This window comes from Balaenoptera physalus (assembly GCF_965194825.1).
Source record: "Balaenoptera physalus genome assembly, chromosome: 8".
In the NCBI taxonomy this organism is placed as follows: domain Eukaryota; kingdom Metazoa; phylum Chordata; class Mammalia; order Artiodactyla; family Balaenopteridae; genus Balaenoptera; species Balaenoptera physalus.
In genome coordinates this window covers 9,215,506-9,232,757 of record NC_138887.1, presented here as the reverse complement: position 1 = coordinate 9,232,757, position 17,252 = coordinate 9,215,506, and the positions used below count along the sequence as shown (strand labels likewise).

The 17,252-nt window shown below is 51.2% G+C and overlaps 1 protein-coding gene across 5 annotated transcripts in view; it reads left to right on the top strand.

Moving 5' to 3' along the window:
- OGDH (oxoglutarate dehydrogenase) overlaps positions 1-14,107 on the top strand; it is a 77,322-nt gene extending 63,215 nt beyond the window's left edge. For all 5 annotated transcript variants that reach the window (XM_082471515.1, XM_082471513.1, XM_082471516.1 and 2 more), the window contains 11 exons: positions 312-414; positions 662-790; positions 1,141-1,291; positions 1,532-1,659; positions 1,822-2,000; positions 2,476-2,547; positions 3,133-3,261; positions 3,870-3,942; positions 12,409-12,572; positions 12,771-12,925; positions 13,023-14,107. In XM_082471515.1, coding sequence (XP_082327641.1) covers positions 312-414; positions 662-790; positions 1,141-1,291; positions 1,532-1,659; positions 1,822-2,000; positions 2,476-2,547; positions 3,133-3,261; positions 3,870-3,942; positions 12,409-12,572; positions 12,771-12,925; positions 13,023-13,143 — 1,404 coding nt within the window. In that variant the 3' untranslated portion in view covers positions 13,144-14,107. The remainder of the gene's footprint in view (positions 1-311; positions 415-661; positions 791-1,140; positions 1,292-1,531; positions 1,660-1,821; positions 2,001-2,475; positions 2,548-3,132; positions 3,262-3,869; positions 3,943-12,408; positions 12,573-12,770; positions 12,926-13,022) is intronic.
- The last annotated feature ends 3,145 nt before the right edge of the window (positions 14,108-17,252 follow it).

Sequence of the window (17,252 nt, the reverse complement as noted above, 5' to 3'; positions counted from 1 at the left end):
ATGAGGGGCTGCGCTTAGAGCCATGAGAACTCGTCAGAAAGAATATGGCGAGAGGGTGGGCGGGGACAGGGCTCCAGTGTTGAGCAGGATCTGCAGCCAGCAACTGTGGAGAAGCAGCTACGGGAATGAGAACAGTAAAACGGAAGCTTCCCACAGACCTCACGGGGTGGTGCGTGTTGGGGGGAGAAGGCCTGGAGGCCAGTGGGGTCTGAGGGACTCTGCACTCAGGAAGTGCAGGCGCGCACTGGCCGTGAGGCTGGTGTGCCCTGTGCAGAGCGGCCCTGACGGCTGTGTCGGGCCCGACCCTCCAGGAGGAGATCTCCAAGTATGACAAGATCTGTGAGGAGGCCTTCACCAGGTCCAAGGACGAGAAGATCTTGCACATCAAGCACTGGCTGGACTCCCCCTGGCCTGGTGAGTGAGCCCCTCCCCGCTCCACAGCACCTGTGGGCCCCGGAGTCAGACCCCTGACCTCGGCTCCCGGTCCTGGTGAGTGAGGAGCGCCACCGGTGAGCCCCTGCCCACTCCACAGCACCTGTGGGCCCCGGAGTCAGACCCCTGCCCTCGGCTCCCGGTCCTGGCCACCGCTGCACAGCGTCTCGCGTGTCCACGGCTCCGTGAGGAGTGGCACCTGTGTGTCAGCTCGCCCCTTCCCCGCTAGGCTTCTTCACCCTGGACGGGCAGCCCAGGAGCATGACCTGCCCCTCCACGGGCCTGACGGAGGATATTCTCACGCACATTGGGAACGTGGCCAGCTCCGTGCCTGTGGAGAACTTCACCATTCACGGAGGTAAGGGCGCCACCCGGACCTTTGGAAGTGTTGGGCCGAGTCCAGTGCCAGCTGTGTCCCGGCATGAGACCAGTCCTCGCCCACCTGCGGTCCCTGCTCGTTCAAGGCCGGGGTGGCTGGATGAGGGAAGCCCTCGCCTCACCTCACCCCTGCCCCGGCGAGGTCCTCAGCCAGCGGAGCAGTGGAGGACGGGATGGGATGTCACAGCCTCTCTGGCCTGGGCTCCACTCAGCTCCCTTCCCCGCTCTCCCGGTGAATCAGGACTCCGAAAGCTGGGAGCGAAGGAAGCTCAGCTCTTGTCCCGAGCGGGAGGGTGTGCCGGGCGGCTGGTGAGCACGCTGTCTCCGCAGGGCTGAGCCGGATCCTGAAGACGCGTGGCGAGCTGGTAAAGAACAGGACGGTGGACTGGGCTCTGGCAGAGTACATGGCTTTCGGCTCCCTCCTGAAGGAGGGCATCCATATCCGGCTGAGCGGCCAGGACGTGGAGCGGGGCACTTTTAGGTAATGGCCTCAGTGTTCTCGTGGGCCCTTCAGAGCACGGGAGATGGAAGGGAAGGGCTCTGGAGTTCCTCTCCCAGAAGAAAATCCCTGCCAGGAGACAGTCATCAGATCCCATTGCTCAGACCCAGAAGCACCCTTTCCCTGCTCTGATTAGACGCTTCTGTTAAGAACGGGGCTCTGTGCCCCCGCGGCCGTGCACGGGGCTGGCTTCTGCCGCTGATCTGTGCTGTTCTCCCTCAGCCATCGCCACCACGTGCTGCACGACCAGAACGTGGACAAGAGAACCTGCATCCCCATGAACCACCTCTGGCCCAGCCAGGCCCCCTACACCGTGTGCAACAGCTCGCTGTCCGAGTACGGGGTCCTGGGTGAGCACCCCAGCCTGCGAGGCCCTCCTCCCTGCCACCTCCCCCCGCTTCCCCTGCCACCCCTCGCCCTCCTCCCTTCCGTCCCACTCTCCCCCACCGCAGCCCCCTTCCTGCCCACCAGCTGACTCCTGTCCCGTCTTCTCCCTCCCTCCTGCGCTGCAGGCTTTGAGCTGGGTTTTGCCATGGCCAGTCCTAACGCCCTGGTCCTCTGGGAGGCCCAGTTTGGTGACTTCCACAACACGGCCCAGTGCATCATCGACCAGTTCATCTGCCCGGGACAAGCCAAGTGGGTGCGGCAGAACGGCATCGTGCTGCTGCTGCCCCACGGCATGGAGGGCATGGTGAGGCCCCTGCCCCTTCCCGGCAGACCTAGAACGTGGGAAGGGCCTGCCTAGGACCCTGACCCCGAAATTGGCACCGTACGGGCTCTGCTGGTGTTCCCCACCTCCCTTGGAAGGCAAGAGGCAGGTCCTGCTCCGTTACTGATGAGAAGTGGCTGTGCGGACAGGGGCCTCCCAGGCTCCGGTGTTCCCTGTTCTCTTCCCTCCTCCTCCGCCAGGCCCTGGGGGGGTTGCTTGCTTAAGACTCGGGTTTGGAAACCTGGAGGAACCAGGAGTGCTGGGCCCTGTCCTGACGTGGGAACGCCCCCTCCACGCTCCATGGGCAGGAGGAGAAGGAATTAAACTGCCAGCAGGAAAGAGACAAGTTGGTGTTTTTCAGACCAAAATGAGCAAGTTGGTTAAGGAAGAGACGTACTGAAAGCAGCGGTCAGCATGGGGGAAGCTCCTGATCTGTAACTTGTGTTTCTGGTTCCAGGGTCCGGAACATTCCTCCGCCAGGCCGGAGCGGTTCCTGCAGATGTGCAATGACGACCCAGACGTCCTGCCGGTGAGTGGCGCACCTGGGCGTCTGTGGGCAACTCTGAAGGCACGACTGCTCTGTGCCTCTCAGGAGTCGCAGGTGGGCCCCGAGCCTGCTGGTCTCCACAAAGTGAGAGGCCTTCTTAGAGCACAGAAGACAGTGCCGGGCTGCCTCCTGTCGTCCCTGCTGCTGTAGAAAGCAGAGGCGCTGAAAGCTATAGCAGAAGCTTCTAGGAGTGATACTGCCTGTATTTTGATTCAGGCAGACAGTTTAGAGGAAAGAACTCTGGGGTGATTTTAGTGAAACTTTAAGAGCTAAAAGGAAATTTTTGGGGTTCTGTTTCTAAGGAACATCATGATTGGTTTTAGGTAGAAGCTGTGTCTGTCCCAGGCCAGGCAGTAGTTTTCAGAGAAATAGGGATTACATGGGACTGAGAATCCCATTCAGAGCGTGGGGCTGGCTGGCTGAGCTCTCGTCATGTCCCCTGTGTGTGCATCTCTGGAGGAGCTGTGGCACCCTAAGGCTGCGGCCGTGAGGGCCTCTGCCTTGATGCCCCCTGCGACGGGGTGCTCAGTGCTGCCTGGCCTCTGGCCCTTTCCCTTCTTGCTCCAGGACCTCAAGGAAGCCAACTTCGACATAAATCAGCTGTATGATTGCAACTGGGTTGTCGTCAACTGCTCCACCCCTGGCAACTTCTTCCACGTGCTGCGTCGCCAGATTCTCCTGCCCTTCCGGAAGCCGGTCAGTTGGGGGTGTCCCAGCTCAGAGAGGCCTGGCCTGAGAACTCAGGGCCCCAGCCCAATGGGAGGATGGACTTGTGGGCGGGTGGTCGTAGATGGTGCGCTGAGCTTGGAGGAGAGCTGAGCCCCCGCAGGGGCCAAGGGAGCAGAGAGTCCCCGGGAAGCAGGCTCCTGGGTGAGGTGTTGAAGGGTGAGTAGGAGTGTGAGTGAAGGGTCCCAGGGGAGAATGCCCCCTGCTGCTGCCGGTCACGGTGCAGGGCCAGGCAGGCCCATGGGACAGGACAGCCCTGGCCACAGGCATGGACGTCCAGGAAGGGCTCAGGGGTCTTCCCCAGGTACAGGGTAGGGGGCACCCAGGGCTCCGAGCAGGCTGGGGCAGACCCTGGAGGAGTGGATGCCCAGTGCCTCAGGGCAGAGGAGAGGGGACAAGGGGAAACCGCATCGTCCTGTCTTCCTTCCCTTTTCACCTCTAACCTGCGGATCCCCCTGACCGTAGAGCTGGGAGGGCAGCGCTAGATGCCTGTTCTGAAGACGAGGCCTGGGCAGCCCCTTGCTTTTGGCCCTCCTTCTGGAATCCTTAGAACCTGAGCCTGTGCTCCTGTGTTTCAGTTAATCATCTTCACCCCCAAGTCCCTTCTGCGGCACCCTGAGGCCAGATCCAGCTTTGATGAGATGCTTCCAGGTAGGCTTGAGGGGGGTGGGCATTTGGAGGGGATCTTCACTGCTACTCTCAGGGGGGCTTATACTTGTCAGTCTCACTCTGGTCCTTGCCACATTTTTTGGTCGTTGGGTAAAGACCACTGGACACGACAGCCTGGATGTCAGAGCTCATGTGCAAATTGGTCAAACAGCATGTCTCGCGTCCCACCGGGGTCTGTGGCCTCTGCCTGGGTGCGCCCCCCAGGACTCTTCCAGAGGCAGTGAAGTGAGTCTGAGGTTAAGAGTTCACGCTGCTGCCTGGGCACTGCTCCCGGGGTGCTGATGGCAGCTCACCGCCGGGGACAGAGGAGAAGCACCGGTGGGTAGGGCCTGCCATGTAACACGGCAGCTCAGTGGTGTGAGGTGAGGCCCACAGCACTGAGATTTCCTCCCGGACAGCAGACATCAGGTGGCTGACACAGCACACAGTGGGCCCGCACATCCCCGGGCTTACAGGGCCAAAGGAGCCCACTTACTCCCACCCATGGCACCCCCTTTAGTCTTCGGTCAAGGTAAACCCCTTCTTTGTTTTTTTTCCCATTTTTTTTTTTTATTATGGTAAAATATGCATAATATAAAATTTACCGTCTTAGCCATTTTTAAGCGTACAGTTCAGTGGCATTAATAAACACATTCACGTCATTGTGCAGCCATCAACCCCGTCCATCTCCAGAACTTCTTCATCTTCCCAAGCTGAAACTCTGCACCCATTAAAGAACTCCCCCATCACCACTCCTTCCCCAGCCCCTGGCACCCACCATTCTGCTTTCTGTCTCTGTGGGTTTGGCTTCTCTAGGAACTGCATGTGAGTGGGCTCATACAGTATGTGTCTTTATGTGACAGGCTTATTTCACTCAGCACAGTATCCTCAAGGTTCATCCATGTTGTAGCAGGTGTCAGAATTTCCTTCTTTTCTAAGGCTGAATAATGTTCTGTTGTATTTATATACCGCTTTTTGTTTATCTATTCATCTGTCAGTGGGCACTTGGGTTACCTCCACATTTTAGCCATTGGGAATAATGCTGCTATGAACATGGGTGTACAAATCTCTCTTCAAGACCCTGCTTTCAATTCCTTTGGGTATATACCAAGAAGCAGATTCCTGGGTCATATGGTAATTCTTCAGGCATACCATACCGTTTTCCATAGTGGTTCACAGCAATACACAAGGGTTCCAGTTTCTCTACATTCTTGCCAACACTACTGTTTTCTGTTTTTGTTTTCTTGGTTTTTGTTTTTGTTTCATAATAGCCATCCTAGTGACCATGAGGGTAGTATCTCATCACAGTTTTGATTTTTGTTATCCTAATGATTAGTGATGTTGAGCGTCTTTTCATGTGCTTATTGGCCATCTGTATGTTGTCTTTGGAAAAATGTTTAATTAAGTCCTTGCCCATTTTTTAATTGGGTTGTTTGTTTTGTTGTTGAGTTGTAAGATTTCTCTCTATTTATTGGATATCAATGCCTTATCAGATATGTGACTTGCAGCTATTTTCTTCCATCTGTGTGAAGTTTGTTTGTTTGTTTGCTGCACCGCAAGGCATGTGGAATCCTGCTTCCCCAACCAGGGATCAAACCCATGCCCCATGCATTGGGAGTGCGGAGTCTTAACCACTGGACCACCAGGGAAGTCCCTGTGTGTCGTCTTTGGATGCACAAAATTTTTAAATTTTCATGAAGTCCACTTTTTCTCTTTTTTTTGTTGTTGTCTGTGTCTTTGGAGTCACATCTAAGAAATCACTGCCAAATTCAATGTCGCGAAGCTATTTTTTTTTAAATAAATTTATTTATTTTTGGCTGCATTGGGTCTTCGTTGCTGCGCACAGGCTTTCTCTAGTTGCAGTGAGCGGGGGCTACTCTTCATTGTGGTGCGCGGGCTTCTCATTGTGGTGGCTTCTCTTGTTGTGGAGCACAGGCTGTAGGCACACGGGCTTCAGTAGTTGTGGCACGTGGGCTTAGTAGTTGTGGTGCACGGGCTTTAGAGCGCAGGCTCGATAGTTGTGGCGCACGGGCTTAGTGGGTCTGCAGCATGTGGGATCTTTCAGGACCAGGGATCGAACCTGTGTCCCCTGCATTGGCAGGTGGATTCTTAACCACTTGTTCCACCAGGGAAGTCCCAATGTCATGAAGCTTTTGCCGCATGTTTTCTAGTTCTGTAAAACATGCCGTTAGTAATTTGATAGGGATTGCATTGAATCTGTAGATTGCTTTGGGTAGTATAGACATTTTCACAATATTGATTCTTCCAATCCAAGAACATGGTATATCTCTCCATCTTTTTGTGTCATCTTTGATTTCTTTCATCAGTGTCTTATAGGTTTCTGAGTACAGGTCTTTTACCTCCTTAGGTAGGTTTATTCCTACGTATTTTATTCTTTTTGTTGCCATGGTGAATGGGATTGTTTCTTTAATGTCTCTTTCTGATCTTTCATTGTTAGTGTATAGGAATGCAAGAGATTTCTGTGCGTTAATTTTGTATCCTACAACTTTACCAAATTCATTGATTAGCTCTAGTATTTTTCTGGTGGCATCTTTAGGATTCTGTATGTATAGTATCATGTCATCTGCAAACAGTGACAGTTTTACTTCTTCTTTTCAAATTTGTATTCCTTTTATTTCTCTTTTTTCTCTGATTGCCTTAGCTAGGACTTCCAAAACTATGTTGAATAATGGTGGCGAGAGTGGACATCCTTGTCTTGACCCTGTCCTTAGAGGAAATGCTTTCAGTTTTTCACCATTGAGAATGATGTTAGTTGTGGGTTTGTCGTATATGGCCTTTATCATGTTGAGGTAGGTTCCCTCTATGCCCACTTTCTGGAGAGTTTTTATCATAAATGGGTGTTGAATTTTGTCAAAAGCTTTTTTCTGCATCTATTGAGATAATCATATGGTTTTTATTCTTCAATTTGTTAATATGGTGTATCACATTGATTGATTTGCATATATTGAAGAATCCTTGCATCCCTGGGATAAATCCCACTTGATCATGGTGTATGATCCTTTCAATGTGTTGGTGGATTCTGTTTGCTAGTATTTTGTTGAGGATTTTTGCATCTATATTCATCAGTGATATTGGTCTGAAATTTTCTTTTTTTGTAGTATCTTTGTCTGGTTTTGGTATCAGGGTGATGGTGGCCTCACAGAATGAGTTTGGGAGTGGTCCTTCCTCTGCAATTTTTTGGAAGAGTTTGAGAAGGATGGGTGTTAGCTCTTCTCTAAGTGTTTGATAGAATTCACCTGTGAAGCCATCTGGTCCTGCACTTTTGTTTGTTGGAAGATTTTTAATCAAGGGTTCAATTTCATTACTTGTGATTGGTCTGTTCATATTTTCTGTTTCTTCCTGGTTCAGTCTTGGAAGGTTATACCTTTCTAAGAGTTTGTCCATTTCTTCCAGGTTGTCCATTTTATTGGCATAGAGTTGCTTGTAGTAGTCTCTTAGGATGCTTTGTATTTCTGCGGTGTCTGTTGTAACTTCTCCTTTTTCATTTCTGATTGTATTGATTTGAGTCCTCTCCCTCTTTTTCTTGATGAGTCTGGCTAATGGCTTATCAATTTTGTTTATCTTCTCAAAGAACCAGCTTTTAGTTTTATTGATCTTTGCTATTGTTTTCTTTGTTTCTATTTCATTTATTTCTGCTCTGATCTTTATGATTTCTTTCCTTCTACTAACTTTGGGTTTTGTTTGTTCTTCTCTCTCTAGTTCCTTTAGGTGTAAGGTTAGATTGTTTATTTGAGATTTTTCTTGTTTCTTGAGGTAGGCTTGTATTGCTATAAACTTTCCTCTTAGAACTGCTTTTGTTGCATCCCATAGGTTTTGGATCGTCACATTTTTGTTGTAATTTGTCTCTAGGTATTTTTTGATTTCCTCTTTGATTTATTCAGTGATCTCTTGGTTATTTAATAATGTATTGTTTAGCCTCCATGTGTTTGTGTTTTTTACATCTTTTTCCCTGTAACTGATTTCTAACCTCATAGCGTTGTGGTCGGAAAAGATGCTTGATATGATTTCAATTTTCCTAAATTTACTGAGGCTTGATTTGTGACCCAAGATGTGCTCTGTCCTGGAGAATGTTCCGTGTGCACTTGAGAAGAAAGTGTAGTCTGCTGTTTTGGATGGAATGTCCTATAAATATCAATTAAATCTATCTGGTCTACTGTGTCATTTAAAGCTTGTGTTTCTTTATTAATTTTCTGTCTGGATGATCTGTCCGTTGGTATAAGTGAGGTGTTAAAGTCCCCCACTATTATTGTGTTACTGTCTATTTCCTCTTTTATAGCTGTTAGGAGTTGCCTTATGTATTGAGGTGCTCCTGTGTTTGGTGCATATATATTTATAATTGTTGTATCTTCTTCTTGGATTGATCCCTTGATCATTATGTAGTGTCCTTCCTTGTCTCTTGTAACATTCTTTATTTTAAAGTCTATTTTATCTGATATGAGTATTGCTACTCCAGCTTTCTTTTGATTTCCATTTGCATGGAATATCTTTTTCCATCCCATCACTTTCAGTCTGTATGTGTCCCTAGGTCTGAAGTGGGTCTCTTTTAGACAGCATATATATGGGCCTTGTGTTTGTATCCATTCAGCAAGCCTGTGTGTTTTGGTTGGAGCATTTAATCCATTCATGTGTAAGGTAATTATCGATACGTATGTTCCTATTACCATTTTCTTGTTATGGGTTTATTTTTGTAGGTCCTTTTCTTCTCTTGTGTTTCCCACTCAGAGAAGTTCCTTTAGCATTTGTTGTAGAGCTGGTTTGTTGGTGCTGAATTCTCTCAGCTTTTGCTTGTCTGTAAAGCTTTTGATTTCTCCGTCGAATCTGAATGAGATCCTTGCCGGGTGGAGTAACCTTGGTTGTAAGTTCTTCCCCTTCATCACTTTAAATATATCTTGCCACTCCCTTCTGGCTTGTAGAGTTTCTGCTGAGAAATCAGCTGTTAACCTTATGGGAGTTCCCTTGTATGTTTTTTGTCATTTTTCCCTTGTTGCTTTCAATAATTTTTCTTTGTCTTTAATTTTTGTCAGTTTGATTACTATGTGTCTCGATGTGTTTCTCCTTGGGTTTATCCTGCCTGGGACTCTCTGTGCTTCCTGGACTTGGGTGGCTATTTCCTTTCCCATGTTAGGGAAGTCTTTGACTATAATCTCTTCAAATATTTTCTCGAGTCCTTTCTCTCTCTCTTCTCCTTCTGGGACCCCTATAATGTGAATGTTGTTGTGTTTAATGTTGTCCCAGAGGTCTCTTAGGCTGTCTTCATTTCTTTTCATTCTTTTTTCTTTATTCTGTTCCACAGCAGTGAATTCCACCATTCTGTCTTCCAGGTCTCTTATCCATTCTTCTGCCTCAGTTATTCTGCTATTGATTCCTTCTAGTGTATTTTTCATTTCAGTTATTGTATTGTTCATCTGTTTGTTTGTTCTTTAATTCTTCTAGGTGTTTGTTCTTTAATTCTTCTAGGTCTTTGTTAAACATTTCTTGCATCTTCTCGATCTTTGCCTCCATTCTTTTTCCGAGGTCCTGGATCATCTTCACTACCATTATTCTGAATTCTTTTTCTGGAAGGTTGCCTACCTCCACTTCATTTCATTGTTTTTCTCGGGTTTTATCTTGTTCCTTCATCTGGTACAAAGTCCTCTGCCTTTTCATTTTGTCTATCTTTCTGTGAATGTGGTTTTCCTTCCACAGGCTGCAGAATTGTAGTTCTTCTTGCTTCTGCTGTCTGCCCTCTGGTGGATGAGGCTACCTAAGAGGCTTGTGCAAGTTTCCTGCTGGGAGGGACTGGTGGTGGGTAGAGCTGGGTGTTGCTCTGGTGGGCAGAGCTCAGTGAAACTTTAATCCACTTGTCTGCTGATGGGTGGGGCTGGGTTCCCTCCCTGTTGGTTGTTTGACCTGAGGTGACCCAGCACTGGAGCCTACCCGGCTCTTTGGTGGGGCTAATAGCGCCAAGGAGTACTTCCCAGAACTTCTGCTGCCAGTGTCTTTGTCCCCACGGTGAACCACAGCCACACCCTGCCTCTGCAGGAGACCCTCCAACACTAGCGTGTAGGTCTGGTTCAGTCTCTTCTGGGGTCACTGCTCCTTCCCCTGGGTCCCGATGTGCACATTACTTTGTGTGTGCCCTCCAAGAGTGGAGTCTCTTTTTCCCCCAGTCCTGTCGAAGTCCTGCAGTCAAATCCCGCTAACCTTCAAAGTCTGATTCTCTAGGAATTCCTCCTCCCGTTGCTGGACCCCCGGGTTGGGAAGCCTGACGTGGGGCTCAGAACCTTCACTCCAGTGGGTGGGCTTCTCTGGTGTAAGTGTTCTCCAGTTTGTGAGTCACCCACCCAGCGGTTGTGGGATTTGATTTTATTGTGATTGCGCCCCTCCTACCGTCTCATTGCAGCTTCTCCTTTGTTCTTGGATATGACGTATCTTTTTTGGTGAGTTCCAGTGTCTTCCTGTTGATGATTGTTCAGGAGGTAGTTGTGATTCCGGTGCTCTCACAAGAGGGAGTGAGCGCCCGTCCTTCTACTCTTCCATCTTGAACCAATCTCCACATGTTTTCTTCTAAGTTTTATAATTTCAGTCTTGTATTTAAGTCTTTAATCCATTTTGAGTTAGTGTGTCTGTATGGTGTAAGGGTCCAGCTTCATTTGCTTGTGGATATCCAGTTTTCCCAGCACCATTTGTTGAAGAGACTCTCCTTTCCCCATTGAAGTCTTGGTTCCCTTGTCAAAATCATTTGACCATATACATGAAGGTTCATTTCTGGTTTCTCTGTTCTCTTCCATTGGTCTATATATCTGTCTTTATGCCAGTACCACTTTGATATTGTAGCTTTGTAGTAAGTTTTGAAATCAGGAAGCATGAGTCCTCCAGCTTTATTTTTCTCTTTTCAAGATAGTTTTAGCTATTCAGGGTCCTTTGGGATTCCATGAATTTTAGGGTGGACTTTTCTATTTCTGCAAAAAATGTCATTGGGATTTTTTTTTTAAGATGTATTTATTTATTTATTTAGGCTGTGTTGGGTCTTCGTTGCTGCGCGCAGGCTTTCTCTAGTTGCAGTGAGCGGGGGCTACTCTTCATTGTGGTGAGCGGGCTTCTCATTGCGGTGGCTTCTCTTGTTGAAGAGCACGGGCTCTAGGTACACGGGCTTCCGTAGTTGCAGCACACGGGCTCAGTAGTTGTGGCTCTCGGGCTCTAGAGCGCAGGCTCAGTAGTTGTGGCTCACGGGCTTAGTTGCTCCGCAGCATGTGGGATCTTCCCGGATCAGGGCTCAAACCCATGTCCCCTGCATTGGCAGGCGGATTCTCAACCACTGCGCCACCAGGGAAGTCCCTGTCATTGGGATTTTGGTAAGGATTGCATTGAATCTATAGATTGCTTTAATAATGTTAACATCATGACAATATTAAGTTTCCCAATCCATGAACATGGATGACTTTCCATTTATTGGTATCTTCTTTAATTTCTCTCAGTAATGTTCTGTAGTTTTCAGTGTACAAGTCTTTCATTTTCTTGGTTAAGTTTATTCCTAAGTAATTTTATTTATTTGATGCTGTTTCAAATGGGATTTTTTTTTTCTTACTTTTGGATTGTTCATAGAAATACAACTGAATTCTGAGTGTTGATTTTCTATCCTGTAACTTTGCTGAATTCATTTATTAGTTCTAACAGGTTTTTTTTGTATGTGAAATCTTTAGGGTTTTCTACATGTAAAACAAACAGATAATTTTATTTGTTCCTTTCCAATTTAGATACTTCTTAGTTCTTTTTTTTTTTTTTTTTTGCCTAATTTCTCTGGCTAGAAATTCCAGTGCTATGTTGAATAGAAGTGGTGAGAACGGACATCCTTGCCTTGTTTGTGTCTTAGGAAAATGCTTTCAGTCTTTCACCCTTGAGTATGATGTTTGTGGTGGGTTTCTCATATCTGGCCTTTCTAATGTGAAGGTAGTTTCCTTCTAATCCTAGCATTTGCGTGTGTACGTGAATGTGAGCATGTTGTGTGTTGCTTATGTGTCACTAAGGGAACCCCTCATTTTGAATGCAGCTTCCTGAAGTCGGCCTTGTTCGCGGGGGAATGGTCCCGGCCGTGAGCATCTGAGTATTTGCTCTAGTTTCCAGTGTGGAAAGTTTTAGTATTTGTAAACTCATGAGGAGTCTGAGCAGAGTGGTCATGGGATGCTCTTCTAGACCTAGCTGTCCCTGAAGTCTGAGACAGGTCGTTCTGAAGAATGAACTGATGTCACTTGCTCTCCAAGGCTGGCCTTGCCTACTGTGCCTGTTAGGCTCTCTCAGTGTGGATTAATGCAAGGGCATCACAGGCTGGCGAGAGGGGGAGAGCCCTAACCCTCAGAAACTAAATGTTCTGGTGTCATTTGTGGCACAGCCCCACCTCGTGGAGGGAGGGCCCTGGACACCCTCAGCCAAGTCCTGAGCAAACCCCCGGCTGTGGGGATTCTCTTGTAGGTACCCACTTCCAGAGGGTGATCCCAGAAGATGGCCCTGCAGCCCAAAACCCAGAAAACGTCAAGAGACTTCTCTTCTGTACCGGCAAAGTGTACTATGATCTTATCCGAGAGCGCAAAGCGCGGGATATGGCAGAGCAAGTGGCCATCACGAGGATCGAGCAGGTGAGGGCAGGTGGTGCCCAGGTCGGTCCTGGCGTTCCTCCTGCAGGTGTCTGGGCCCCAGAGCTTTCCCAGAGTTTCCGGAACATCCTTTAGGGGTCACTGAGCTCCTCACCTGGGACACCAGCCCCTCTAGGACACCAGCCTCGCCCAGTACTCGGAGCACCTTCTCCTGACAGGAGCTCCTCTCTCTCTCCCCAGCTGTCGCCCTTCCCCTTCGACCTCCTGCTGCAGGAGGTGCAGAAGTACCCCAACGCCGAGCTGGCCTGGTGCCAGGAGGAGCACAAGAACCAAGGCTACTACGACTACGTGAAGCCCAGGCTGCGGACCACCATCAACCGCGCCAAGCCTGTGTGGTAAGGCTGCGGGCAGTCGGCTGGGGCCCGGGGAGGGCAAGGAGGCCCGGGCCCCTCGGTGGCCTTCGCCGTCACCGCTCACTGTCGCTCCCCTCAGGTACGCTGGCCGGGACCCAGCGGCGGCTCCAGCCACCGGCAACAAGAAGACCCACCTCACGGAGCTGCAGCGCCTCCTGGACACGGCCTTCGACCTGGACGCCTTCAAGAAGTTCTCGTAGATGCTGCCTGGGCTGCTTAGGCCGCCCTGCACCTCACGACTGCCCCTTGCTTCTCCACTAAAGAATAGCGCTCCGCGCTGCCCGCACCTCTGCCCGTCCCTGCACCACACACGCCCCCTCACTCACTTAGGAATTAGGCTGCTCTCCCCCCTCACGTGCTCGGCTGCCCCCCAGGCTCTGTGACTTCTGTCCAGCTGAGCAGCCTTCATGGAGGCAGTGGGGAGTGGGAGGAGGAGAGGGAGCCCCCGCAGGTGTCCTGGGAGGGTCAGATCTGCCCTCACCCCCCCAGATCACCCCCAGGACCGGCCTCATGTGGCATGCCCTTGTGCTGGCGGTCCTTGTCACCCAGCAGGGTGGCTTCCTCTCCTCAGGCTGCGCCCCAGACCCCTCGGAGGAGCCGCCACTGTCAGAGGCTTTGTGGGCTGGGAGGGTTCTGTCAGGGCCCTCGCCGTGCAGTGAGTGGAGGGCACTGCCGAGGGGTGGCTGGTGGGAGATGGCCCGAGACTGACCTGCACAGAGAGGGCGGGCCCGCTCTCTCCAGCGTCCACGTCCTCCCCTCGAGAGGGTCCCGGGCCGTGCACGGGGGCCGTGCATACTCCACCCGCCTGGGGCTGGGTGGCGCCCGGGCCGTGGGGTGTGCGTGGCAGGAAGCGCCACTCGGGGCTCTAGGGCCGGGGCGCAGGCTGCTCGTCTGGGTCCGGCCTCCCTTAACCTCCGGTTCCACCTCCTTTCCTCTTTCCTTCTACACGATGGAGACGCCGAAGCATCCTTCTCTCTGCTGTGCCAAAGCCGCTCAGAAGGGGGAGAGGAGGGGCAGGAGTGAGGGGCGTCACTAGGCCGAGGGGCCAGCTCCCCTGACCTGTCACAGGGACAGATCTGATTTATTTATTTTGGTTAAAAAAAAAAAATAACGAAAACAACTTTGCATTGCATTTGGCTTGACCCATAAACTAAGTTATCCTTGGGCCTGTGTGGTGTCATTGTTTCTGCTCCGCCCCAGGCGTCTCCACCCTGCCTGGGAAGCAGCCCCTCCTCACCGCAGAGCCTGCGTGCGCGGGGCAGCACAGGGGTGGCCGAGCTGCCGACCTCCCTCTGGCCTGGCCTCGCCGTCATCGTTGTTGCAGACTGTGTCGGACACACCCTGGTTTCTGAGTGTCCCCTGCTCCCACGTCCCCCAACACATGCCACCTAAAAAAGTACTCTGCAGTCTGTGCTTCAGCCGGCGTGCGTGGTGGGCTCGCCCTGGGACATTGTTAGCCTCCAGAAGCCCAAGCAGCTCATTGGACCTCTGGAGGGGAGCCGGCCGTGCCAGCTGAGCCCTTATGAGGAGGCCGTGTCCCCTCTTGACAAGAGCCCCACTCCCTTCAGCCCACAGCACGCCAGCTTTGGTTTTCTGGGGGGTGGAGAGGTCCCAGCATTGAAAAAGAGCTCAGGGAAAGGCCTGGGTGTGGACATAGGGGTACCCTCCAGCACTGGGGCCCCCTGCTGTTCACCCCATCCTTTGGGCCACACCCGGGTCCCTTGTCCTTGAAGCCTTTTCAGAATGTCTTCATTTTGTCCTGTGGCTTGGCCAAGGGTCTTCCGGGCCTGGCATGCCTTGGGCAGGTAGTGGCAGGGGAAAAGCTGTCACCTGCCCCTGTGCGTCTGTGTGTGCTCCAAAACCAGCACCCTGTCCCCGTGTCTGATGCGGTCAGCCAGGCAGATTAGAGCTAAAAGGCAAAAAATGAGTCAGGAGCCCCTTTCCCTGGAGAGAATCCTGGTGCTCTAAGGGGGCAGCTGTCCCCATCCTGCGCTCTGTGTGGTGAGTTAGGGTTCCACTCTTACCCCGAGGCAGAGCACGTAGGGGTAAGACACGAGATGGAAGCTGGGCCCTCACCTCTTGCTGCTTCTAATCTGGTCGGTAGGTACAGGGGAGCCAAGAGCCCAAGGGGGTCTGGGCACTTCCTGGTGGGGTACCTGAGGGAGTCCAGGGCTCCCAGGAGCCACCACCACTGGCCCATCTGCAGGAGCCGAGGCGAGGGACAGGGCGAGGGACTCAGGCTTCTCCCACTCCCACAGCTCTGCGTGGGTCGGCAGATGAGGGGCAATCAGGCCACGCTGGGCCACTGGCCAGACAAACGCTTCTCTGGTCAGCTCTGTTCTACTATGGTTCTCAGTCACCCCTTTCCTAAAACTGGAAAAGAGCAATGGTGAGAAGGAAGAAGCCTCATAGTCTAGGACAGCAGCCTATATGCTTGGACTTCCAGAGCACCCAGACCAGTGTGTGAGAGCGTGCATGTGTGTGCATGTCAGTGTGTGCACATGCATGCGTGTGTGTGTATGTATGCATAAGTGTGTTTGTGCACGAGAGTGCCTGGGCCGCTTGACATGGATTCCTGGCCTTTCTGGATATTAAAGGCCCATCTGACACCCGCACCTGTGAAAGTGTAGGAAGAGGGTCAGCCTGCCGCACAGGAGGGGCTGTCCCCGGGAGCGGCCCCCAGGACAGGTGGGCCTGGGGGGGTGCTGTGGGGGGAGGAGGGGCTCGGGATGAGGCACAGGTGGGGCTGAGGCCTTACCCATAGTTCACCCTTGATGTGTCAAGTGACCGCCCACTGGGGTGATTTTATCTCCAGTGGAAATGGAGTTGGAATCAGTGTGAAACCTATTTCTGCCCTCAATTAGGTGGGGCAGTGAGCTGCCCAGTAGGGTAGTATTCACCTGGGACCGGACTACAGAGCTAACCACACCTCTCAGATTTCCCCCAGCTCTCTTGTCCCCTGGGAGTCCCAGCTGCCACACCCAGCTCATGGCATCCTGAAAGGAATGGGGTCCAGGTCCCCTCCAGCAGGGCTGCTCTGCCCCTCCCCGCGCGGCCTCACCCCCAGGACTTCACCCCTGCACTGTAGTCTACCCTCCCCCACGCCCTCACCTCCCCCAGGGCCTCACTCCCACCAGGGCAGACCCCTTCTCCGCAGCCCCATCACCTCCCCCCAGGACCTCAACTCCCTCTTGGCCCTTTTTTTAATTGATATATTTGACATATAACATACTAGTTTCAAGTGTACAACATAATGATTGGAAACCAACAAGGACCTACTACTGTATAGCGCAGGGAACTCTACTCAACATTCTGTGATAACCTATATGAGAAAAGAATCTGAAAAAGAATGAATATATGTATGTGTATAACTGAATCTCTTTGCTGTACACCTGAAACTAACACAGCATTGTGAATCAACTATAATCCAATAAAATTAACGACGGCATGATGATTCGATATTTGTATATATTGTGAAATGGTCACTACAATAAGTCTAGTTCACATATGTCAACACATTTCAATTTTTTTTTCTTGTGATGAGAACATTTAAGATCTCTCTCAGCAGCTTTCAAATATGCAATACAGCATTATTAACTATAGTCACCATGCTGTACATCTCCATGAATTATTTATTTTATAACAGGAAGTTTGTACCTCTTGACCATCTTCAACCGGGGTCTCACCCTTCTCTAAGGCCTCCCCTTCCCCGCAAGGCCTCCCTTTGCCCCTCCTCCCTCCCACCCCCAGCTTCAATTAACCCATGTGTGCCTGGGTTTGGGAGGGGCTGGGATGGCCTCCCTAACCCTTGTGCCCTCTCCCACCCCACCTCCCCCATATGCTAGAGTTAAGTGGGTGGGCAAAGGCCCTGTCTCCCCAGCCCAGAGCTGGACCCCAGCCCAGGATCTCCCTGCCATTGGCAGCCCTTGGCCTGGACACACAGCACCCCAGTGTCCGTTCCCTGCACCCCCTCTGCCCCGCCTTCTAGGGAACACCGGAACAGAAAAGTCTGCTGAGCCACAGACACCAGGTCAGGTGTGGCCACCTAAGGGAGGCTCTGGGGTCGAGCTCTTTCTTTCTCTGTTTGTCTGGGGTTTTTTTCTGGCCTGTGGTTTGTCGGATCTTAGCTCCCTGACCAGGAATAGAACCCATGCCTTGGCAGTGAAAGCGCAGAGTCCTAACCGCTGGACCGCCAGGGAATTCCCACACACACCCCCGCTTTCCTCTGTGCTGGGGCTTTCTCCATCTCAAGACTGGAGGTTCTGATTTCCCTGTTGATTTCCCTCCACTCCCCCGATTCCAGAAGTTC